The sequence below is a fragment of the Pezoporus flaviventris genome, unplaced genomic scaffold (assembly GCF_033815535.1).
Source record: "Pezoporus flaviventris isolate CSIRO_AGI_PZ_B2104156 unplaced genomic scaffold, CSIRO_AGI_Pfla_v1 ptg000228l, whole genome shotgun sequence".
NCBI classification, from domain to species: Eukaryota; Metazoa; Chordata; class Aves; order Psittaciformes; family Psittacidae; genus Pezoporus; species Pezoporus flaviventris.
In genome coordinates this window covers 694,546-714,935 of record NW_026892776.1, presented here as the reverse complement: position 1 = coordinate 714,935, position 20,390 = coordinate 694,546, and the positions used below count along the sequence as shown (strand labels likewise).

Here is a 20,390-nt window from a genome sequence, read left to right as displayed (position 1 = left end):
GCCAGGGATGGGGCAGCCACAGCTTCTCTGGGCACCCTGTGCCAGCGCCTCAGCACCCTCACAGGGAAGAGCTTCTGCCTAAGAGCTCAGCTCAGTCTCCCCTCGGGCAGGTTAAAGCCATTCCCCTTGGCCTGTCCCTACATCCCTTGTCCCAAGCCCCTCTCCAGCTTTTCTGCAGCCCCTTTAGGCACTGGAGCTGCTCTCAGGTCTCCCCTTCAGGAGCCTTCTCTTCTCCAGGCTGCCCCAGCCCAGCTCTCTCAGCCTGGCTCCAGAGCAGAGCTGCTTCAGCCCTCACAGCATCTCCATGGCCTCCTCTGGCCTCGCTCCAACAGCTCCGTGTCTTTCTTGTGCTGAGGACTCCAGAGCTGGATCAGGACTGCAGGGGGGGGTCTCCCCAGAGCACAGCAGAGGGGCAGGATCCCCTCCTGAGCTGCTGCTCACACTCTGGGGGTGCAGCCCAGCACACGGTGGGGGGGGTTCTGGGCTGTGAGCACACACTGCTTTGGCAAACCCCGGCTCCTTTCATACTGCAGCGCGTGCCGGAACCCCACTTTCATGGTATTCACTCGCTGAAGGAATAATCTGAACTAAAACGAGCAAAAAAACGATGCGCAGAAACGTGGCCCAGCCCGAAACAGCCCTGGGGCGGGGCCTGAGCGAGACCACGCCCCCTCCCAGCAGAAGCTCCGCCCCTCAGCTGACTCCGCCCCGGAAGGCCGCGCACGGGGGGGGGCGTGGCTCGGCGGGCGGCGGCGGCGGGCGGCGGCGGCCGGGCCGGGCCGGGCCATGGGGAAGGAGCAGGAGCTGCTGGAGGCCGCTCGTACCGGGAACCTGCCCGCCGTGGAGAAGCTGTTATCGGGGAAACGGCTCAGCTCCGGCTTCGGTGGCTCCGCGGGGGGAGGCGGAGGAGGAGGTGGAGGCGGCTCCGGAGGGGGAGGCGGCGGTGGAGGCAGCGGGAGCGGCGGTGTGGGGCACCCGCTGTCCAGTCTCCTCAGGTGAGGCGCGGCCTGAGGGAATGGGGGGGGCTGTGGGAGTGGGGCTGAGGGCTGGGGAGGAGGAGGAGTTGCGGGTTATGAGGAGGGGGCTGCGGGCCTGTGAGGAAAGGGGACGCTGTATGAGTAGGGGGGATATATGGGGCCATACAGGGCTTAGGGGGCTGTGGGGGAGGCAGGAGGGTGTGGGCTTTTGGGGTGTTGCAAGACTGTGAAGCAGGTTGGGAGTGTGGAGCTATGGGGTGGTATTAATAGGGGCTGGAGGAGGCAAGAGGTTGGGGGTCCGTAGGGGTTTAGGTTAGAAGATGTGAGTTGGGGGGTGTGGGACAAGGGGTTGCGGGGCTGAGGGGATCGGGGCAGGGGCTGTAGGGAAGGGAGGCAGCTCTAGGGGTTTGGGTGTGCTCTTGGCGTGGAGGCAAGGGGGTGTTGGAGGTCACTGGGGCTCAGCGGTGGGGGCTGGAGCCCCAGGGAACGCAGATGTGGGCTGCAACACTGCAGGGATAGAGGGGCTGAGGAGACCAGTCCCTGGGGCGCCTGGGCCAGCGTGGGTCAGAGAACGGGTGAGTTGGGTGGGAATTGAGGGCTAAGGGGATGGGATGAGGTATTGCAGTGGGCTGTGATGGATGTGGAGCGAATAGGGAGTGTGAGGACAGGCTGGGGTAGCCCTGAGGTTTTGGTGCTGCCCGTGGGACCAGGGGTGTGAGGAGGTCACGCTGGAGGGGGCTGGTGGTGGAGCCTGTCAGGCTTGCGTGCCCTGACGTGAGGAGCAGCAGTGACTGGTGGGCTGGGAGAGGACAGGAGGCTCTTTGGAGTGGGCACTTCCAGGGCTGGGTTCTGCTCCGGTGTGGCATGTCCTTTGGAGATCAGAGCGCTCAGGGTTGTGGGTGCTGCTGGTTACCATCTCTAGCTGCAGACTGGGAAATGTGTGTGTGGAGGAGGCCTCTGGGTCAGGCTGCTGACTGAAGCCAGGGCATGTGTATGTTCCCATGGTGAGGAGAGCTGGATGGATTTAATGGAGCAGATGTGCAGCTGGGTGCTGGACAAGGCATCCTCTCTGCTCTTGTCCTTCCTCAGTGTAGTGTTCATGGCTTGCAGAGCTCCTCTGTTGTGGTTCTTGGTGATGGTGGGTAGGGTTTGGAGCTCAGCACCCTGCACTGGGTGCTGTGCTGGGGCTGTGCTAGCAGATGGAGGGTACAGTCGTTCACTTTAGCATTTAAAGTACTGTGCTGTGTAATTTGCTCTGTTTTGAAGCTCTGAGACCTTTGTTAGTTTTTTCTTCTCCCCCTTTTTTCCAGCATCTCCCAGTGAATCTGCTTGCTGGTGCATTTCTTGACTTGCAGCTTTTTGCCATTTCGGCTGCTCTGCTGGAAATGCTGCTGTTCCTGTTCCCTGAGCAACTGGTGTATACTGGGGAGGATATTTGAGTCCAGGGCTGAGTGACACTGTCACTGTAGGACCTGACTGTTTGGAGGGATATGACTTGCCCGTTAGTGGCCAGATTTGATCCATTTTGTCTTTCACATAACATTACCAGTTCTCTGCTGTTGCTGACTCTCAGAGCTTGTTCTTCCCCAGTGCACATGTTGCTCCTCCAAAATGTAATCTTGGGTTGAGCTTTATTCTCTTTTAATGCATTAAATGCCCTGGGCCCTTGTTTTGAGTGAGAGATTGCTCTGACCACTTCAGGCTCGTCTGCGTTGGAAGGTGGATGTACCTGCAGGGTGTTCAGTTTAAAGTGGAGAGGGTCAGTGGAGTTAAATACACACCAGGAGTGTTATCAGCCTCTTGTTCTAACAGCTCCGCCGCGCTATCCATCAATGCGTGGGGATGACGCAGCGACCCCTTCTCTCTGGTAAGAGAAGTGCTTGTGATTCCAGCTGGGCTGGGGAGTGGGGCAGGCTTTGATCTGAGCAGTTAACACGGTTTTCCACGTGTAAATGTGGTTTTGTGTCTGAAGGATGGTGAATCCCACTGCTGCCATTCATTGTTTCTGTGTTCATTAACTGTCTGAAATGTCTGTCAGTGAGATCCTTCTCCCACCAAATGTCCCAAAACTTCCCAGTCCCTGAACTGTGGTTTGTTTTTTTCCCTGCTGCTGAGTGATGTCAGGCTTTTTGCATGCTCATGATGGTGGTTTTTGTTTTGGAGGCTTGTTGTTGTTCCCAGCATGTTGGGAGTCACTGCAGCACATCCTTAACTTGCTGCGTGAAATCTGCTGCAGCTTCCCTGGATTTACGGGAGTTTGCATGCCCACAGATGCTCGTTCCGAGTGTGACTGCAATCCCACGTGGGCGCGACCTCTCTACCCTGTTTGTAGAGCAGTGGCTGCAGTATTCCTCAGTCTCAGTGTTCCAGATGCCAGGCAGTGACCCTGGGGATAGCCTGTGGTCACCTCTGGCAAACTGGCAGTGGTGGGAGAGCTCAGGGGGCTGTGGTTGCAGCACTGGGAAATAGGAGGTTGCTGGGGATTGTTCCAAGGCTTGGGTGCTGTGATGAATGCTGCATGTGAGATATCCAGAGCGGACTTTCAATGATTCAGAGGTATTATGATTGCTTCCAGTGTTCTGTCAGCTTCTTGGGCTTTTACTTTGCCTTAGCTGACTCCACCAGAGATTTCTGCTTGTTTTATAGTGATGAGGCTTTTGTGAGAAGCAGCTGCTAAATGGAGCTGTGAGGTGATTGGAGAGCAGCTTGGACATGCTGGGCAGGTTCAAAACTGTTTTCTGTAGTGTGGGCTCATCTAAGTGACTGCTCAGTGTCCTGTGTGGTTGTGAGGTGGCTCTGAGCTTATAGCAGCAAACACACTCCTTTGTGTCACAGAATCCCAGACTGGTTTGTGTTGGAAGGGACCTTAAAGCTCCTCCAGCTCCAACCCTGCCACAGGCAGGGACCCCTTCCACTAGAGCAGCTTGCTCCAAGCCCCTGTGTCCAACCTGGCCTTGAACACTGCCAGGGATGGGGCAGCCACAGCTTCTCTGGGCACCCTGTGCCAGCGCCTCAGCACCCTCACAGGGAAGAGCTTCTGCCTTATGTCTTACCTGAACTGTTTCAGTTTGAACCCATCACCCCTTGTCCTATCATTACAGACCCTTATGAAGAGTTCCTCTCCAGCATCCTTGTAGCCCCCTTAGTACAGCAGCAAAACATTGGATTTTGAGGATTGAGCTGCCAAAGAAGCCAGACTGAGTTTCAAAGTGGCCTAAGTGTATCTGAGAATAAATTCTGGCCTTTGTCTCCTGCCTGTTTGTCACCCTGCCTCTGCTGTAGTGTTTTTTCCCTTGTAAAGGGCGAGATGAACTCCTGCCCCTGATGCCAAGCCTGGTTACTGGCTGTTTTGCTCATCTCTGAAGGTGCACGATTCCTCTGGAGCACCTTTGCCTGTGGTTTCCCTGTGTCCCGGGGCAGGGAGGATGTGGCAGTAAGTTCTCCGCAGCAGGATGATATTTAATTATATCTAACTTTGCCTTTCTGTCCCCCTTTACAAATGACTTCAAGGGTTTGGAAACAGGGAATGTGACATTTGCTGGCTGACACTTCATGGAAAGTTAAAGGCTGGCAAATTAAAGGGACCTGGTGTTTAGGAGGAGGGTGGATGTGATAGGAAAGATTCTGCTTGGTGTCCACCCCACCTTCATGGCATCCAAAGGTGTGCAACAGGTCCATAAAAACTTTGGAGGGTTTTCTCTTGGGTATCTTATTCTTGCATCTTGGTTTATTTTGCTGATGATGATTAGATGCATTTTCTAAATTAAAACCAGTAAATATGGCCTGGACCTGTGCCCAGGGAAAGCCACAGTGCAATGAAGTGGAAGCATTAATGGAAGGAGTTGATGGGGAAGGCCAAGGTGCTTCACTTGGTGGCTGCTGGTCAAGGCTCTGCAGTGCAGGAAAGCTGCTTGAACAATAGATGTCATCAGTGCTGGTGGGTTAAGAAATCAAAAACTAGGTATATGGAGCAGGGATTTAGTTCTTTGTGTCGATAAAGCTGCATCTGAGAGAATTCAGGTTACAAAGCTTTCTCACTGAGACTTCCAGGTACTTAGAAAAGAGGTATGGCTGCTTTTCTCCTTGCTCAGAAGTGAGTCCTGCTGCAAATTTCTGGCCAAAATGGCCTTGTGTCCTTTGGAACAGCCAAACACCGTTTCTTAGTTGGGCTCCTGTGAAAAGCATCTCTGAATCCCATGTAATTGCTTTGCAAAACCATAGTTGGCCTGCATGACAAGAGGATGACCACAGTTGATGGAAAAAGAGGCAGGTTACTTTAATTTTGGGGATGGGAAACTTTACCAATGCCAGAACAAGGGAACTTTTCTAGTTAAGGGTTCCTTACCCCTTGGTTGTGATGGGGAAACCTGTCCTCAGCTTTATATGCTTTGTGTGTTCCCTTCCTCAAACAGCTTCTGTCAGCCTTCTTCTTTCTGCATGGTCATTTTCATTCCTGGTCCTGTATCTAATAGTATCCCCTCATAAGGTTGTTGCTAAGTTGACTTTCCCCCCAAAGCTCATTCCAGAAACAGGGACATGAATGCTTGGCTGGACCAGCAGAACTCTATTGTTCCTTTCTCCATCTGGTTTTGGGTCTCTGCTGTTGGCATGGTATTTAGTTCCTTTTTAAAGTCTCACTGTTTGGGTTACCTGTTCTCACAAGAGCATCTCTCCTTCTGAGGGGCAGATCCCAGCCTTTTCTCTGCAGGTCTGCAGCATTTCAGAAGTCTCAAAAATACAGTTTTGGATTAAATACGAAGGCAGTTCCTGGAAGAAACACGTGTGTTTGTGGGCATGGTGTGGGAAGCTGCATACCCACTTGTTAGCATAGAATCATGGAATGGGTTGGGATGGAAAGGACCTTAAAGCTCTTACAGTTCCAACCCCTGCCACAGGCAGGGACACTTTCCACTAGAGCAGCTTGCTCCAAGCCCCTGTGTCCAACCTGGCCTTGAACACTGCCAGGGATGGGGCAGCCACAGCTTCTCTGGGCACCCTGTGCCAGCACCTCAGCACCTTCACAGGGCCTAAGATCCAACCTGAACTTGCCCTGTTTCAGTCTGAACCCATCACCCCTTGTCCTATCACTGCAGTCCCTGATGAAGAGTCCCTCTCCAGCATCTTTGTAGCCCCCTTCAGACACTGGAAGCTGCTCTGAGGTCTCCACGCAGTTTCTCTTCTCCAGGCTGCGTCGAGGCCTCATAGCAGCTGAACAGCCCCAATGTTCTCAGCCTACCTCCATATGGGAGGTGCTCCAGCCCCTGGTCATCTTCATGGCCTCCTCTGGGGACTTGCTTCAACAGCTCCATGTCCTTCTTACACCTGGTAAATGTTTGTACTGACCGAGGGACTTCTCTGAGCTGGAACATGAAACATTTTGTACCTGTTTTTTTTTTTCCAAAGAGAGCAAATGCCAGTCCACGAAGTCATAGAAGATGCCTCCAGCAATAAAGCCTGTGGAATGTGTTGTTTTATCACATAAACTTAACCGTCCCCCATGTTTAGTATAATTTCAATGTGAACTTTGTCAAGGTCTGAGGCTTTCATACTTCCTGCTTAGATCACTGAGCTGAGCCCTGTGGGTGTGAGGCGTGCACAAACTCCACATGAAATCACCAGGTTCTGGAGGTAAGCAGGAAACAAGTTGTGATAAGCCAAATGAAAAGGAAATGCAAGGACATTTAAAGATAAAGGCTCTCCCTATGGGGTGAATGTGCCACTGTGTAATGCTACAAATGTTAGGCAGGAGAATAAAGCTCATGTGAATGAGGGAGGTTGAGGTATCAGGAAGGACATGGGGAGGACAAGAAGCAGTAGAGGAGAGGGAGACCAGTTTCTGGTTTTGCCAGAGCAGGTGGTGGGGCTTACAAAGAGGTGGTGGTTTGCCAGGCTTTGGGGGAGGTTTGGCTTCATGCTGCCATCCAGAATCTGATCTGTTCAGGGCCTGGAAATCTGTGGAAAGCTGGATCCAGGAGCCTGATGCAAGTCTCTGCTCCTTGAGCATACTCTGACCTGCCTCATTTGCAGAACAGCTCTCATAGGTCATGGGCAAAAGTGGCTTTTGGAGATCAGTGAGCATCTGGAGATAAAAACAACTTAATGTAACTACAGCTTATTGCTTGTTAGAAATGCTTTGTGAATGCATGAGGTTTAGTAGGGTTTTGGGGGTACTTCTGCACAGAGGATGCAAAATTAGGATTTCTTTTTATTTATTCTTTTTACTGCTTCACTGAAGTTAAAGACAGGAAGTAGCAAACCAATCTGTGGCCTGAAATATCAAGCTGCATTCAGTAGGTCTTGCCAGGAGCAGTAAGGGATGAATTGTGTTAAAGCCAAATCTGCAGAAAAAGCTTTTAATGTTCATTTCTTGATGTGAGAAGACTGGATCTTTGTTGGTGAGAGGGGAAACTGAGGCTGCTGCTGAGCCTCAGCTTCTATACACCATCTTCTGTAAGTCAGCAAGGAGAAACTTCTGCTGTGGATTCAGACTTTTTTGTATACATCTGTTGTGGGAAGGGATTTGGTTGCTGCTTCACAGAAGCCACAGCAAGCGTCCTACTCAATCTGCAGCAGTTATTGCTGGTGACTGTTTTGTCTGGTTTAGGAAACATGGTGTAATGGCTGAACACTTCAAGGAGCTTCAAACACTCTCAATATGCTTAGGAGACAGGAAAATTATTTCTGTTCTCAAAAGAAGTGGGGTTCCACACTTGTTCTTGTGTGACCTGATTGTTTAAAGGAATGATGTGTTGGTGCTCCATGTTCTCCTGGTGATCTGAGGTCTTGCTGCAACCTTTCTGCCGCCTGTGTTCCCATTTGGAAGGGGGGTCCCATTCCGATGGTGCAGCCAGCTGGGGAGGAGAGGAATTGCTCTTTACATAGTAAGGAAAAGGCCGTTTGTGTGTCTGTCCACTCTCAGGTGTGTTGTTACCACATTGTGTGGTTAAGAGCTAGCCCTGCAGTGTGTGGCTGAGGTAGGGAACAGCAGCTCCGAGGTCTGAGCTTAAGGATAGTGTAAAGGTACAAGCAGAATATTTCCCTATTTTCCCCCCATAGAAAGGAGGTGCTCCTGGTTTCACGTAAACCAGGGCTGTGTTGAAAATCATGACTGGGCTTTTCACTGCTCTTGGGGCTGTGATTAATAATCTCACCCACTTTTAAACTGTCTTCTATTCCACACCCTGCTTGCAAACAGCAAAGCAGGACAGAGCTCTCTTTAATTAGGAGCTGAACTCTGGGATTGGTGAGAGTATCAGTGCCATGGGCGTTAGGTGTGCACCAGCTGTGTTCTGTGAATTGTTTTCTAAGCACATTTTAAATCATTCAGGATGGCTGCAGTTATTGGCAGGGACTCTGAAGTGTTTTGGATCTTTGGGATCTTCTAATTCACCTTTGGAACGTTTTATTTGCTTGCTTTGGTTGGCACAGTTCTGTGACTGGGGATGTGGCTGGGGTGGACTGGGGTTTTCTTGCCATAAGTTTGAAGTGGGACCTCAGACAAGTCGCATTATCCGTGCCCTGCTTTGCTCACCTATTTTCCTCTTTAGAATGGACTTGTTTTTAGGTAGCACCCAGGGCTTGCTTGGAGTGCACAGGAAAATTGTTGTGTAGGTGGTTTTCCTTTTTGGGAAACTCCCTTGGGAGAGTTTTGTCCTGCTTCCTTCCAGACAGACTGCGCAGGCTGAGGTTTCATGCTGTGCATGCTGGTTTGCTTGGCAGTGGACAGGAGGGACAGTGGTGCTGTGGAGGGTGTGAGGAGCTGAATTCAGTGAGTGAGGAGTTGGGAGCAGATGTGAATCAGTTGAGGTGTCACAGCCTTCAAGCAAAATGCTTTGAGCACAGCACGTTGGATAGAAATCTCTGCTAATGCTGAGGAGAAGTGTCCTAACTGTGTGGGCAGAGACTGATTAATCTGGCATTGGCACTATAATATAGGTGGCTGTCCAGGCTGGGGTGGATTCTTCTGGCTGTTGACTTCCCATCAGTCTTTACCCACATGCCAGGTCCTCCAGTGTCCTGGGACTTGCTTTCTTGGGAGCACCAATGTGTTTGTGTCAGATGGAAGGTGAGAACACATTAGCTTAATTCTTGCTTTGCTTTGAGAATTTCCCAGCAGAGTGTTTTGAAGTGCCAAACAGGTTTGGGATATATCCATATGCTCATATTTGAAGCACTCCATGGGGGAGTTACTGTGGTCTAAGATGGGATTTTAGGAGTTGTAGGTGGGTCAGGATGTTAGATAGGTCAGATTATGTTGAGGATGTCAGAACCAAGCCAGGCACTGCCTGGTGATGGATTCAGGATTTAAATAGCAGCAGTATCCCCATGTGTTCAGGGGCAGGAGCAGGGTGAGGAGGCAGCGCTCCTGGGCTGCTTTTCCAATTGCTAGGTTACACTCCTTCCCAGGAGCATCATTTTGCAGCTCTTAGCATTCACAAGACACACAAGATTTGTGCTTTGCCCCATCATGGGAGGAACAGTGAATTGCATCCATGACATGCAGTTTACTTACTTTCCATGCCTCGAAAAAGGCTGGCTTCAGAGCTGGCTGGAGGATCCCAAACAGCTCTAGGAAGCCTGAGGACTGAGGAGGTGGTTTGTGTTCGGGGTGCCTGCAGGGGCGGCTTGAGCTCTGCACTGGTGCTTTGGTTACAATGCTGGGTGCAGGCTTGAAATCTGCATTTTGTAAGGCTTTAGGGATGGCTTTGTTGGTGCTGGAATTAGCAGCTGCCTTCAGCCCTTGGTGCAGGGGGTGTCTCTGTGTTTACCTTGGTGGCAGAGTGGATGCTTGTGGCACTGGAGTGGACTGAGTGGATGTTTGTGAGAATCCCTGATGGCTTTTCAATCTATATACCCCACGTTATTGTCCTACCATTGAGCTCTGTGTAGGAATTTCAGGACCCAAACCACAGCTATGCATGTAAACAAATATGGAATGCTTGAGCAATGCGATACTGACATTTCCACAGCTTCATTCCCCTCTACTTCTGTCTGCAGTCCCAAAACTGAAGAAATGTCACTGCAGATTTGAGTACATCCAGAGTGCTCTGTTTCGAGGGCAGGAGCTGTGCAGTGTTCAGCTGGGTGCTGAATGCTCAACAGACAGGTTTCCATAGAATCCCAGGCTGGGTTGGGTTGGAAAGGACCTTAAGATCCTTCAGTTCCCAGCCCCTGCCACGGGCAGGGACCCCTTCCACTAGAGCAGCTTGCTCCAAGCCCCTGTGTCCAACCTGGCCTTGATCACTGCCAGGGATGGGGCAGCCACAGCTTCTCTGGGCACCCTGTGCCAGCGCCTCAACACCCTCACAGGGAAGAGCTTCTGCCTAAGATCCAACCTGAACTTCCCCTGTTTCAGTTTGACCCCATCACCCCTTGTCCTACTGCTACAGTCCCTGATGAAGGTCCCCTGTTTTCTCTCCCAACAGTCATTTGTGTTGTGGGGCTGTTCCAGGGTGAATCACCCCAGCTGAGCTAACAGATACCTCTTGTTTCATGAGACTGCGCAGTTCCTAAGTCCAATAGGAGGGAAATGACAGAAACCTGCAGGTGACAGCACAGAGGAGCAGGATCTCCCCTTCCCTTCTCCTTTGCTTGGGGAGCAGTTGTCCTGCTGCAGCTGTCTATGTAGTCATTCAGATCTGCATGTGGACTGTCTAAACAGCATGTGTTGGTGGAAGCTCTGCTTCATGACGTAGGTCCTACTCTGGCTGATTAAGGCTGTTTGGCAGATAGCTGAAGTTTCTGAAGATGAATGTGTGAAACAGTATTTGATCTTTTAGGAGCAGCTGAGCCAAAAAACTGTTCATCCAGTAGGATTTTTATGACGTAATGCATTGTTTTGGTGAGATTGAAGGAAAAAGCAGGACGTAAAAGATTTAATGAAAGATGTGATACAGAATATGGGCAACAAGTGCGCTTCATCTCGTACCGAAAGGGCAAGCCCTCTCCCAGCTGCACTTGGACAAGGATAAGGCAAATTCCTGGAGGCTTGCACCAGGTTAACATGTGCTAATGCCTTGACTCTGTGTGAGCCCATTGCCTTCCATGAGGAGCTTCCACTGAGCCACATTCATCCTGTGAGTACAGCAGGTTGTGGGGACTCAGTGATGATCCTTCTGTCTGCGCAGAGGGTGTTTGACATCTGGTGGGTGCTCAAATGAGCTTACCCAGCATATCCATGGTCTTCAGGCTGTGCCAGCCACTCCTCTGCTCTTTTCCACTTCACAGATACAGCCACAACTCGGTAATACTCTGACTGCACGAATCATTTCAAGGTGAAGTGTCCTCTTGAAATGAAGAAGGTGCTTTTGAATAAGAGTGATGGCCATTTCTTTGTATCACTGACACCAGGTATGAGGTCCTGTCATGCTGAGATGTCACTGTCCCTGTCCCAAAGAGCTCGTTCTGGAGTACAGCTTAGTCATGGAAATGAAATAAATCCTATTTCACAGAAACTGGTAAAAATAAGTGTTGAGGATTGGTTTGTTTCTATAGCAACAGCCTAGAGAAGCTCATCTGGCTGCTTCTGCAGAAGGGAGGAAAACAGGAATTGAAATGTTGGTCCACCTGGGACTGTAGCTGTCAGCAAGAGGAAGGTCTTTGATAGACTGATGAGGGGGTAAAAAGCTTAATTAAAGGCAGAGGGCAGGATGATGGGAGCTGTGTTTGGAGAGGAATTGCTGCTGGAGTGTGTGAATGTGCCCTCTTCTTCCATGCCAGACCTGAAGAGCCTGTATTAGGTCCTCAGGACTATTTATAGCCTGTTTCCCAAAGGATTGCTTTCTGAACTTGCTTGCCACCTCGTGTCGGTGGGGAAATGCCCTGCTTAAAGCAAAGCAGAGCTTTGATGCTGTTCAGCACCTGAGTGTTCATCATTGTTAAACCTGGATTTAAACCCCTTCTGTCCTGCAATGATTCTCCAGGGTTTGCTTGAGAAAGTTCAAGGTTGATCAGGAAATCTCTCTGTGGCATGGGCTGGGAGGTGACCTTTGAAAAGTTTGGATGACTAGCTGAGCTAAATTGTCTTGATTCCTTTTAACTCAAGCTGAATCATAGAATCCTGGAGTGGTTTGGATTGAAGGGACCATTAAAGCTCCTCCAGCTCCAACCCCTGCCACGGGCAGGGACACCTTCCATAGAGCAGCTTGCTCCAAGCCTCTGTGTCCAACCTGGCCTTGAGCACTGCCAGGGATGGGGCAGCCACAGCTTCTCTGGGCACCCTGTGCCAGCGCCTCAGCACCCTCACAGGGAAGAGCTTCTGGCTAAGATCCAACCTGAACTTGCCCTGTTTCAGTCTGAACCCATCACCCCTTGTCCTATCACTGCAGTCCCTAATGAAGAGTCTTTCTCCAGCATCCTTGTAGCCCCCTTCAGACACTGGAAGCTGCTCTGAGGTCTCCACGCAGCTTCTCTTCTCCATCCTGAACAGCCCCAGTGTTCTCAGCCTGGCTCCATACAGGAGGTGCTCCAGCCCCTGAGCATCCTTGTGGCCTCTTCTGGCCTTGCTCCAACAGCTCCATGTCCTTCTTGTGTTGGGGACACAGGCACTGCACACAGTGCTGCACGTGGGGTCTCCCCAGAGCAGAGGGGCAGAATCCCCTCCTTCAACCTGCTGCTGATGCTCCTTTTGATGCAGCGCAGTTTGATGCAGCCTGATGCTCCGTAGCAGTGTGTGCCAGGGTAGAGTTTGCCGTGGATGTTTGTATCCTGGAGCAAAAACCCAGTAAAGCATCCAGACTGCTGGATAATGGGTTTGGATTTCAAAACAGTTTTATCTCTACAGTGTGAACATTTGTGTGGTGTTTTACTGTTTCCTAAACCAAGCCTTTTAGCAGACTTTAGCACATGCAGGTGTTGAGGTGGCTGTTTTCCCCCACAGTTAGTAAAGGTGAACTCCTGTCTGGGAGGCCTTGAGATGCCAAGTGCTGAGGCCATGTACATTGTTGATGATGAATCCTACCTTACCTGACTGTACCAGTAAAGGTGTCTGAGACTATCAGGATATTGATGAAGTTACAGAAGTTGCTTTTGAAACGGGAGTGTGTGTGCCCAAGGCTTGCACAAGGCTTTCACCAGGCTCTCAGAGAGAATCTGCTGTTTAGCAGAGCTCGAGTTCATCTTGTTTAGGTTTGGTAAACCCATGTTAAACTAGTGCTCTTCCCTTGTTATTTATAGACAGGGTTTCTTTTAAAGGGAAATTAAAGTTGAAAATAAACCTTTTTACAGCTAAAAGGAAGTGTCTGTAGTGCCACATGCTAAGGACACAAGAACACAGCCCTAGACAGTGAGTGCCATAAATTTTATGTAAATACATGATCTCATTAGATTTATATCTAATCCTATTGCCTGCTGTTTTCCAGACTCTTAGGGCAAGCCAGGCTGAAGATGTGATAGATGGTCTTTAAATCTAACCTTGAAGTGGGCTGGAAATCAGGTGATATGACTTTTGCCTCATCCTAATTAAGGCACTATGAAAAATCCTTTCAAGTTTGGCATCACAAAGTAATTTGCCTGGGTTTAAAATGTAATCTGGTTAAAGATGCCTGATAAGGTTTGAAGTCTGTCCATGCAGGGATGCAGATGGGCTCCCAGGCCCTTCCTTAATTTCAGAATCGGAGCAAGCTTTTTAGGAAGCAGGAACAGGATTATGTCGAAACCTTGAATTTTGGAGACTTTAAAGCTTTGCATTCTGGTCTGGGTTCTGTTGAAGGACTGGGAGGTCCATCAGATGACCTAAATAAGGGACCATATACTGTGTTCAGCTCTGGGCCCCTCACTACAAGAGAGACATTGAGGTGCTGGAGCGGGGCCAGAGAAGGGCAGCGGAGCTGGTGCAGGGCCTGGAGCACAAGTGTGATGGGGAAGGGCTGAGGGACCTGGGGGGTTCAGGCTGGAGAAGAGAAGGCTCAGGGGGGACCTGATGGCTCCCTACAAGTGCCTGAGAGGAGGATGGAGCCAGGAGGGGCTGGGCTCTGCTCCCAGGGAACAAGGGATGGGACAAGAGGAAACGGCCTCAAGCTGCCCCAGGGCAGGTTTAGATGGAGCTGAGGAACAATTCCTGCCCCAGAGGGTGCTCAGGCATTGGAACAGGCTGCCCAGGGCAGGGCTGCAGTCACCGTCCCTGCAAGTGTTCACACAGCGTGGAGACGAGGCCTCAGTGCCATGGGTTAGGGGTGGCCTTGGCAGTGCTGGGCTAAGGGTTGGACTTGATGATCTCAAAGGTCTTTTCCAACCTGGATGACTCTATATGTCCAGTGGACTTTATTCTTTTTGCTAGTACTTCTTCCCAGTGGTTTTTCAAGCCATGATTTCTCGCTGCACAGTGTTGGATGTCACGTGAGAGTTGCTTAAATTACCTCAGTTCATCCTGAGACACCCCGATGGGTGATTTCTGGTTGTTTTAGAGTGTTTTGGTAGCTACCTTTGCATGATCTAAAATGACATGCATTCCTCTTGTGACATTGGGCTCTCTTTACAGCCTTGAGGAGTCTGAAGCCATATGTCTGAACTTCTGTGGCTCATCTCCATTGAGTGAGAAACAGCTGAAAACAGAGAGAACTTTGCCATGCATAATTAGTGCTGGATTTGGTATGTGGAGACTCTTTCCTTTAACCTCAACAGGAATTACTTCACAGAAGGAGTGAAACAGGATGTCTTCTTGACATTCCTTTCTGCTGAGAATAAAGCCCTAAAAAGAAGAGAATTGGTTATAAAAAGCAAACTGCAGTCTTTGCGCTTGTCCAGTGTGGAGGACGTCATCCAGGCACGGTGTTGGTTGTCTGTGCTGAGGGTGGTGCTGAAACTACTCAGTGGTTGAGCTGCTGTGAGGAGTCCAGCGCAGCTTTCCTGCCAGACCTAGAGAAGAGAGCCCAGAGATGCTGTAGTTCTAAGTACAAGCTTCATAATGAAGATTCTTGGTTTCTCTACAACTCACTCATGCTTCACTTACGCTTTTTCTGTTAAATTCCTCAGGAAAGTTGGGCATAATTTAATGGTCTTCAGTGCAGCTCCAAGGCAGCTATGGAGAGCTGCAAAAAGGACTTTGTGCTTTCCATCTCAAAAGCTGTCACTGTTGGTAGGTAAGCACTTGAAGCCATCTGAAATGCTTTAAGGTCTTGGTAGTTCTATGGGTCTGAGTTGTCACAGCTGAGATACAGTTCTTTGCTGGGATAGAGTTGCAATGACCCTGAAACTGTTTGAAGTAATGGAGAGTTTTATCCCTGCATAAGTTTATAATTTAGGAGCCTGACTTGCATATCGAGATTCCTCCTGTGTGTTAAAAATGGTAGGCTGGGAAAGGCTCTGCCACTAAAAGCAGCTCCTGGCTGGGAGAACTGTATTTATCAGCAGAAAGAGAAGCCCAGAACTGTTTTTAAATGCTTTCAAATAAGTAGGCAGAAGTGTTTTAAGGGGTTTGGAACACATTATTTCATGTTGTGTATGTTCCCCAAAGAAAATCCATTTTGGTTTGTCATCTTGGGTGAAATCAAATGTGGCAGGTGGATAAAAGCTGGAAGCTTAAAGGTGCCCAGTGAAATGTGTGGGAAAGAGCTCTCTTTGCTGCCTGATCCAGTATTTATTCCGTTTACTGGTGGTGATTTCCACAGGTGCCTGTCAGCTCTCTGAGGAGCTCCCTGCCCTTCTAGCTTTCCCCACAGCTCTTTCGAGGCAGTTAGCAGGGAAAGGACCTTAGTTAGCATTTAATACGTATCATTTTGCTGGCTCACTTATCCACTCCTGGCTTTCAGCTCAGACCTTATCTCTGTTCTGCATAGCATAGACAAGTAATGACAACTTTATAGGAGCTATCTCAGGATTTGGGAATAACTTCCTGCCTCGGCCATTCACTCTTGTGCCTGGTTTTTAACAGGCTGGGTTTCACAGATGCTTCTGGAGGAAAAGGACATCCTTTTTCATGTCCATCCAACTTTTCTTTAAGCCTTCTTAAGAACTCTTGTCTTAAGTTGATGCTTTCTATGTTTGCTTGATGCATACATACCAAGAGGGAGCAGGAGCTTATCACAGTGCTCTTTGAATGCGATGGGTGAGGTGTGTCCTTATAATGTTCCCATCCAAGCCACTGCAGGGTCACTTTTCTGTTTCCCTTCTTACCCTTACTGTCTTTGCTCTCTTGTTTTCTTGTTACTTGCTCTTTGAGCATCCAATTAAAAAGCTCATCAAGAAAGAATTTCATCTGGAGTCAGAGCAGTGGCATGTTTGTTTCCCTCATTGTTGCCAGTTAATCTCTTGCTTGGCCCTGTCTTTCTTTAGCCTTCAGGGACCTTCTGATTATGCCGGAGCACTGGGATTTGATGCATGCTCAAATTGAGCTGTGTGGGTGAAACAGCTCTGCTGCTGATGTGGGTTGTGTTGAAGGGCAAAGTCTGCTCCAAATGCTTAAGTGGAAGCTTTGTCGTGGCTCTTAATTCTCCAGTCCCATGTTTTGTTCCTTGAGGGCCTCTTCTCCCATCCCACTGCATTTGGTCTTCAGTATCAGAGCAACTAATTTCCTTTTTACTGAAGCTGAACGTTGTCTTGATGCACAAGGATTGGCACCCTGTGGGTCCCTGCTGAAGGCATGTGGGGTCTCTCCCTGCATGTGCACTCCCCATCTGTCTCAACAATTAAGCACTTCAATGCCAGTGTAAATTCAAAGCCTTCATGTCGCTCATCTTTGCAATGTCACAAGGGAAATAGTATGTTCTCATTTCTTTCAGTCTCCCTAAGGCAAAAGTGCACTCCAGCTGCAGTTATTGATACAAAATAATTGCATTTGCTTTTTAATTGATGGAGGGAAGAGCTGATTCAGTCCCTGGATCTTTGTTTCTCTGGCTCTGCTTTATTTGGCCCATTTCCCTGTTTCTCATCTATGCCAGGTCAGACACAAGCATCGCTGTTCAGTGTTTTGGGCATCAGTTCTAGGCAGCAACCTTGCTGAAAAGGAAGAGCTGGCTTGCTGTGGGAGTGAGTGGGTTGATGTAGTTCCATGATGGCTTGGGGTGGAGATGGCTTTGCCTGGGCTGGAGGGCACGGTGGCCAAGTGGAGCATCTGAGCTTGGCTCTCGTGGGCCAGAGTGAGGAGAGGACAGGTCTGTTTGGCACTGAGAGATGGTGGAAAACATGGAGGTGTATTTAGTTTCTCTGTGTAGGATATATCTAAGACTTAACCACCTTTCCTTTATGCTTCCAGGTGCAAGGTTCCCAAATTCCCACTGAGATCATGTTGGATCAAATCACTCTGGGTGCTAGGAGAAAAAAATAGGAACTTTGACTTGTTCTGATCCTGTTGATTTCATCTGACAATGAACATGTAGCTGTCCTGCAGAGTAGACAGCTAGCAGAGAGTGACACGTATCTCCCATCCCAAAACACGTAATTGGTGCATCAGTTTCCCCCATACAGGAATAATGACAGGCCATGGGAATGAAGTGCACCCTGCCACAATGGTTTTCTGCACAACTTGCTTGTGGCAACACTTTTACTCCAAACTCAGACCTTTTGTGTGTCTGTCAGAAGGGAACAGCGCAGATGGACGCGTACAGTTCAAGCTGGTTGGTTGTCATGTCTCTTGGGATGCTGTAGCTTGTTAAATCTTCTCACAAAGGAGAAAAGGGGGAGGGAAAATCCACTGTTGCCAGCTGCAGCTTGGTGGGGTTTTGATTAGGAATTTGTGGTTGCCCAGGCAGCTTGCTGCTGTTTCTCCGGAAGCTCTGGATGGAGGGAAGGCAATGGGAAGGTCTTGTACCTTTCTAAGGAATTGTGCTTCAGCACAACCCAGCTAGATGTGTCCTGCTAATTGTCTCTGTGTCTGATTGTTTACCTGTTAATACTGCATTTTCTTCCACTTAGTTGCATCTTCTCCATTACTGTGGCAACAGCAGAGCTCAGCTTCAAATGAAGAGTGAGGAACGCTTATGGTAGCAGCACTGCTGGTTCCAGTTTGCAATTCCATGAAATTGTCAGTTCCAGGCTCTTGTATCTGACCTTCATAATGCTGCTCAGTTTATTGAGTTTCTGCAAGAATGTTCTGCTTGCTTTTTGCTCCTATTCCTCCAAATCCTATCTAGTCAGATGCAAAGGAAGAACACACCACAAGCCTGGTATTCAGTAAACATCCTTAAGAGCTCTGTGGGCATTTTGTGAGCAGATCTCTATACTTTCTTAGAGCTCAGTTTCCTGACCAAGACAGCTTTTTGGACTTCAGGGGTTCATATAAAAATCCCACATCTGTGTGCTGCGTGCTCAGGGTTTGCTCCCTGCTACATACAGGCACTCTATTTTGAGAATGCTGTTATTAAGGTAGCAGTAGAGACTGCGTTCTGCTTTCAGTTACATGTGTTAGAAGCTAAATTCAAACTCTCTTTTTAAATGACTCCAGTGGGCATTTTCCTTCTCTTTCCTTCTGAAATCTCCTCATCTCTTCTGAGTTTTGCCTTCAGTTGAGCTAAGTGACATGAAAACATGAGGGACCTGTGGCTGATGCCTTTTTGATGTTACCTTCCTGTTATCCCTTCTCTTCCCCTGGGAACAGGCTGCCCTTGGACATGCTTGGAGAATGGGGTGCTCCTGACACTGTACACATCAGAAACCAGAGCTCTGGCTGCTCTCCCATGGAGGACACTGGTTGGCTTTCCCTGCCTTGATGACTGAAGCTTTTTGCACTTCTTTCAGAACAGCTTTGTTCAGATCTGGCCCCTGTAGTCAATGCCAGCATGTAGAGCCTGTGTTGTATGTGAACTCTGCTCCATTGCATGTAATCAGCTGGAAATGCTCCCGTAATGGGAGCAGATTGCAGAGTTGAGTGTCTGTAATGCTTTTAAGAATAAAGGACAGCATATGCACTCAAACCAGACCGGGTTTTTTCCTCTCCTGCAGCTATTTATTTTGCCTCCTGCTTGGAGGGATTCTTTGAAGTAACATAACACACACGCCTGACCCTTCCTTTCTGCCTCTCATTTCATAATGCAGGTGACAGAGCCCACTGTCACCCCCCACCAGACATTAAAGAAATGCATTTCCACTGCCAGGAGCTATCTGTGAGGCTAGGGCTGCCCTCTTCCTAGTGGGGAATTTTAGTTTGGATGGATGCTTTTCTATTAGCAATGCCAACTGTGTCTTGTTCCTTTATAGCGTGAGCCTGCAAGCCCAGAGGTTAAATGCGTGGTTGTCATAGTTCTTGTGCCAACCTGAAACAACCTCCTGAAATGAGGAGTGGGAGGTGGTAGACTGGTTCTGAGAGAGAGAAATGAGCTTATCTGTTGCCTCTTATGAGTCCTGATCTGGTCCTTCATGGGGTTGCTGTCACTTTGAAAACTCATTCAGGTTTCCTGCTGCCTGCTATTCACTACTCACTGTATCTGAAGAGCCAGTGGTTCTTCTCTGTTCATAAAGAACAGTTTGGCCATTAGAGGATCAGTTGCTGCATGGTGTTGCTCCGCTGGCTGAAATGCTGGCTTTTGCACAATATGCTGCTAACCTTACACTGGCTGAAGTGTTCGTGTTGGGCAATGAGTCTGGAGCTGTCAGCAATCTTTGTTCACAACTGTTGCTTCACACTGAAAATGAGCTGGCAAAGTGGAAGCATTTGAGGGCTGGGAACTTGGTCTTGTACTGTGCAGAGGGCCAGGCACAGTCTTACTGCTGCTGTGTGACAGCGAGTGGACTGAAGCTGAGCATTTTCACCCAAACCCCTTATCAGTAGCTCTGCCTTCACTCCTGGGTATCTTGAGAGCAAGTCTCTGATAGCCTGAGCTCCAGCAGCTCTGGAATGGGGTCTTGGTGTTGTGCAGTGTCAGCTGGGTTGTTTTCACATGTCCTGCTCTTATTAAGGTCCCTGCTTTTTCCCGTCCATCCCCATCATGTACTTGAACTCCTGATCCTGTGACGTTTTTCACCTTGTTAGCCTGTCTTTGGCTCTACTTTACCTGGTGGGATGTAGGGAAGGGGTTTGGCTTTGTTCTCTCAATGTTCAGCTCTAACTCTTGTGCTGCACACATGCAAAGTTGATGTTGCCAAATAATTGCTAAGTGCTAACAAATAAGCTCTGAGGCTTTCAAGACAGAATGGCCTGAAACTTCTCATTCTGGTCCTGATGCTGTGGAAGGAAGGGAAGGTGAAATGGCCAAAGGTTTGTCTTGCTGCTCAGACTTTACATGGCATCAAGTGTCCCCGGTAGCTGCTTTTTCAGTTGCACTCACCGTCAGCTTTGTCTTGCAGGTATTAACACATTACTTCCTTGTGTATTTCATTTAGTGTAAGAGGATTAAGTCTTTTAATGTCTGTCTTGTATATTTGGTCTCACAGTTTAACATGTTAGTAGTAGTGTGGAAAGTACTACAGGGAATGTGAGCCTTAAATGTGATGTTAGCCTTCTATGTAAATCAATAGCCCTGTAATTCCCACAAGTGGAAGCAT

General features: G+C 49.1%; 1 protein-coding gene across 8 annotated transcripts in view; it reads left to right on the top strand.

Moving 5' to 3' along the window:
• Positions 1-767: 767 nt before the first annotated feature.
• The window catches only part of ANKS1A (ankyrin repeat and sterile alpha motif domain containing 1A), a 125,149-nt gene continuing 105,526 nt past the window's right edge, over positions 768-20,390 (top strand). For 3 of the 8 annotated variants that reach the window (XM_061442584.1, XM_061442583.1, XM_061442582.1), the window contains exon 1: positions 769-995. In XM_061442584.1, the coding sequence (XP_061298568.1) occupies positions 787-995 (209 nt within the window). In that variant the 5' untranslated portion in view covers positions 769-786. Of the gene's footprint in view, positions 996-20,390 lie in introns of all 8 variants that reach the window. The other 5 variants (XM_061442588.1, XM_061442587.1, XM_061442581.1 and 2 more) reach the window with 4 other exon arrangements.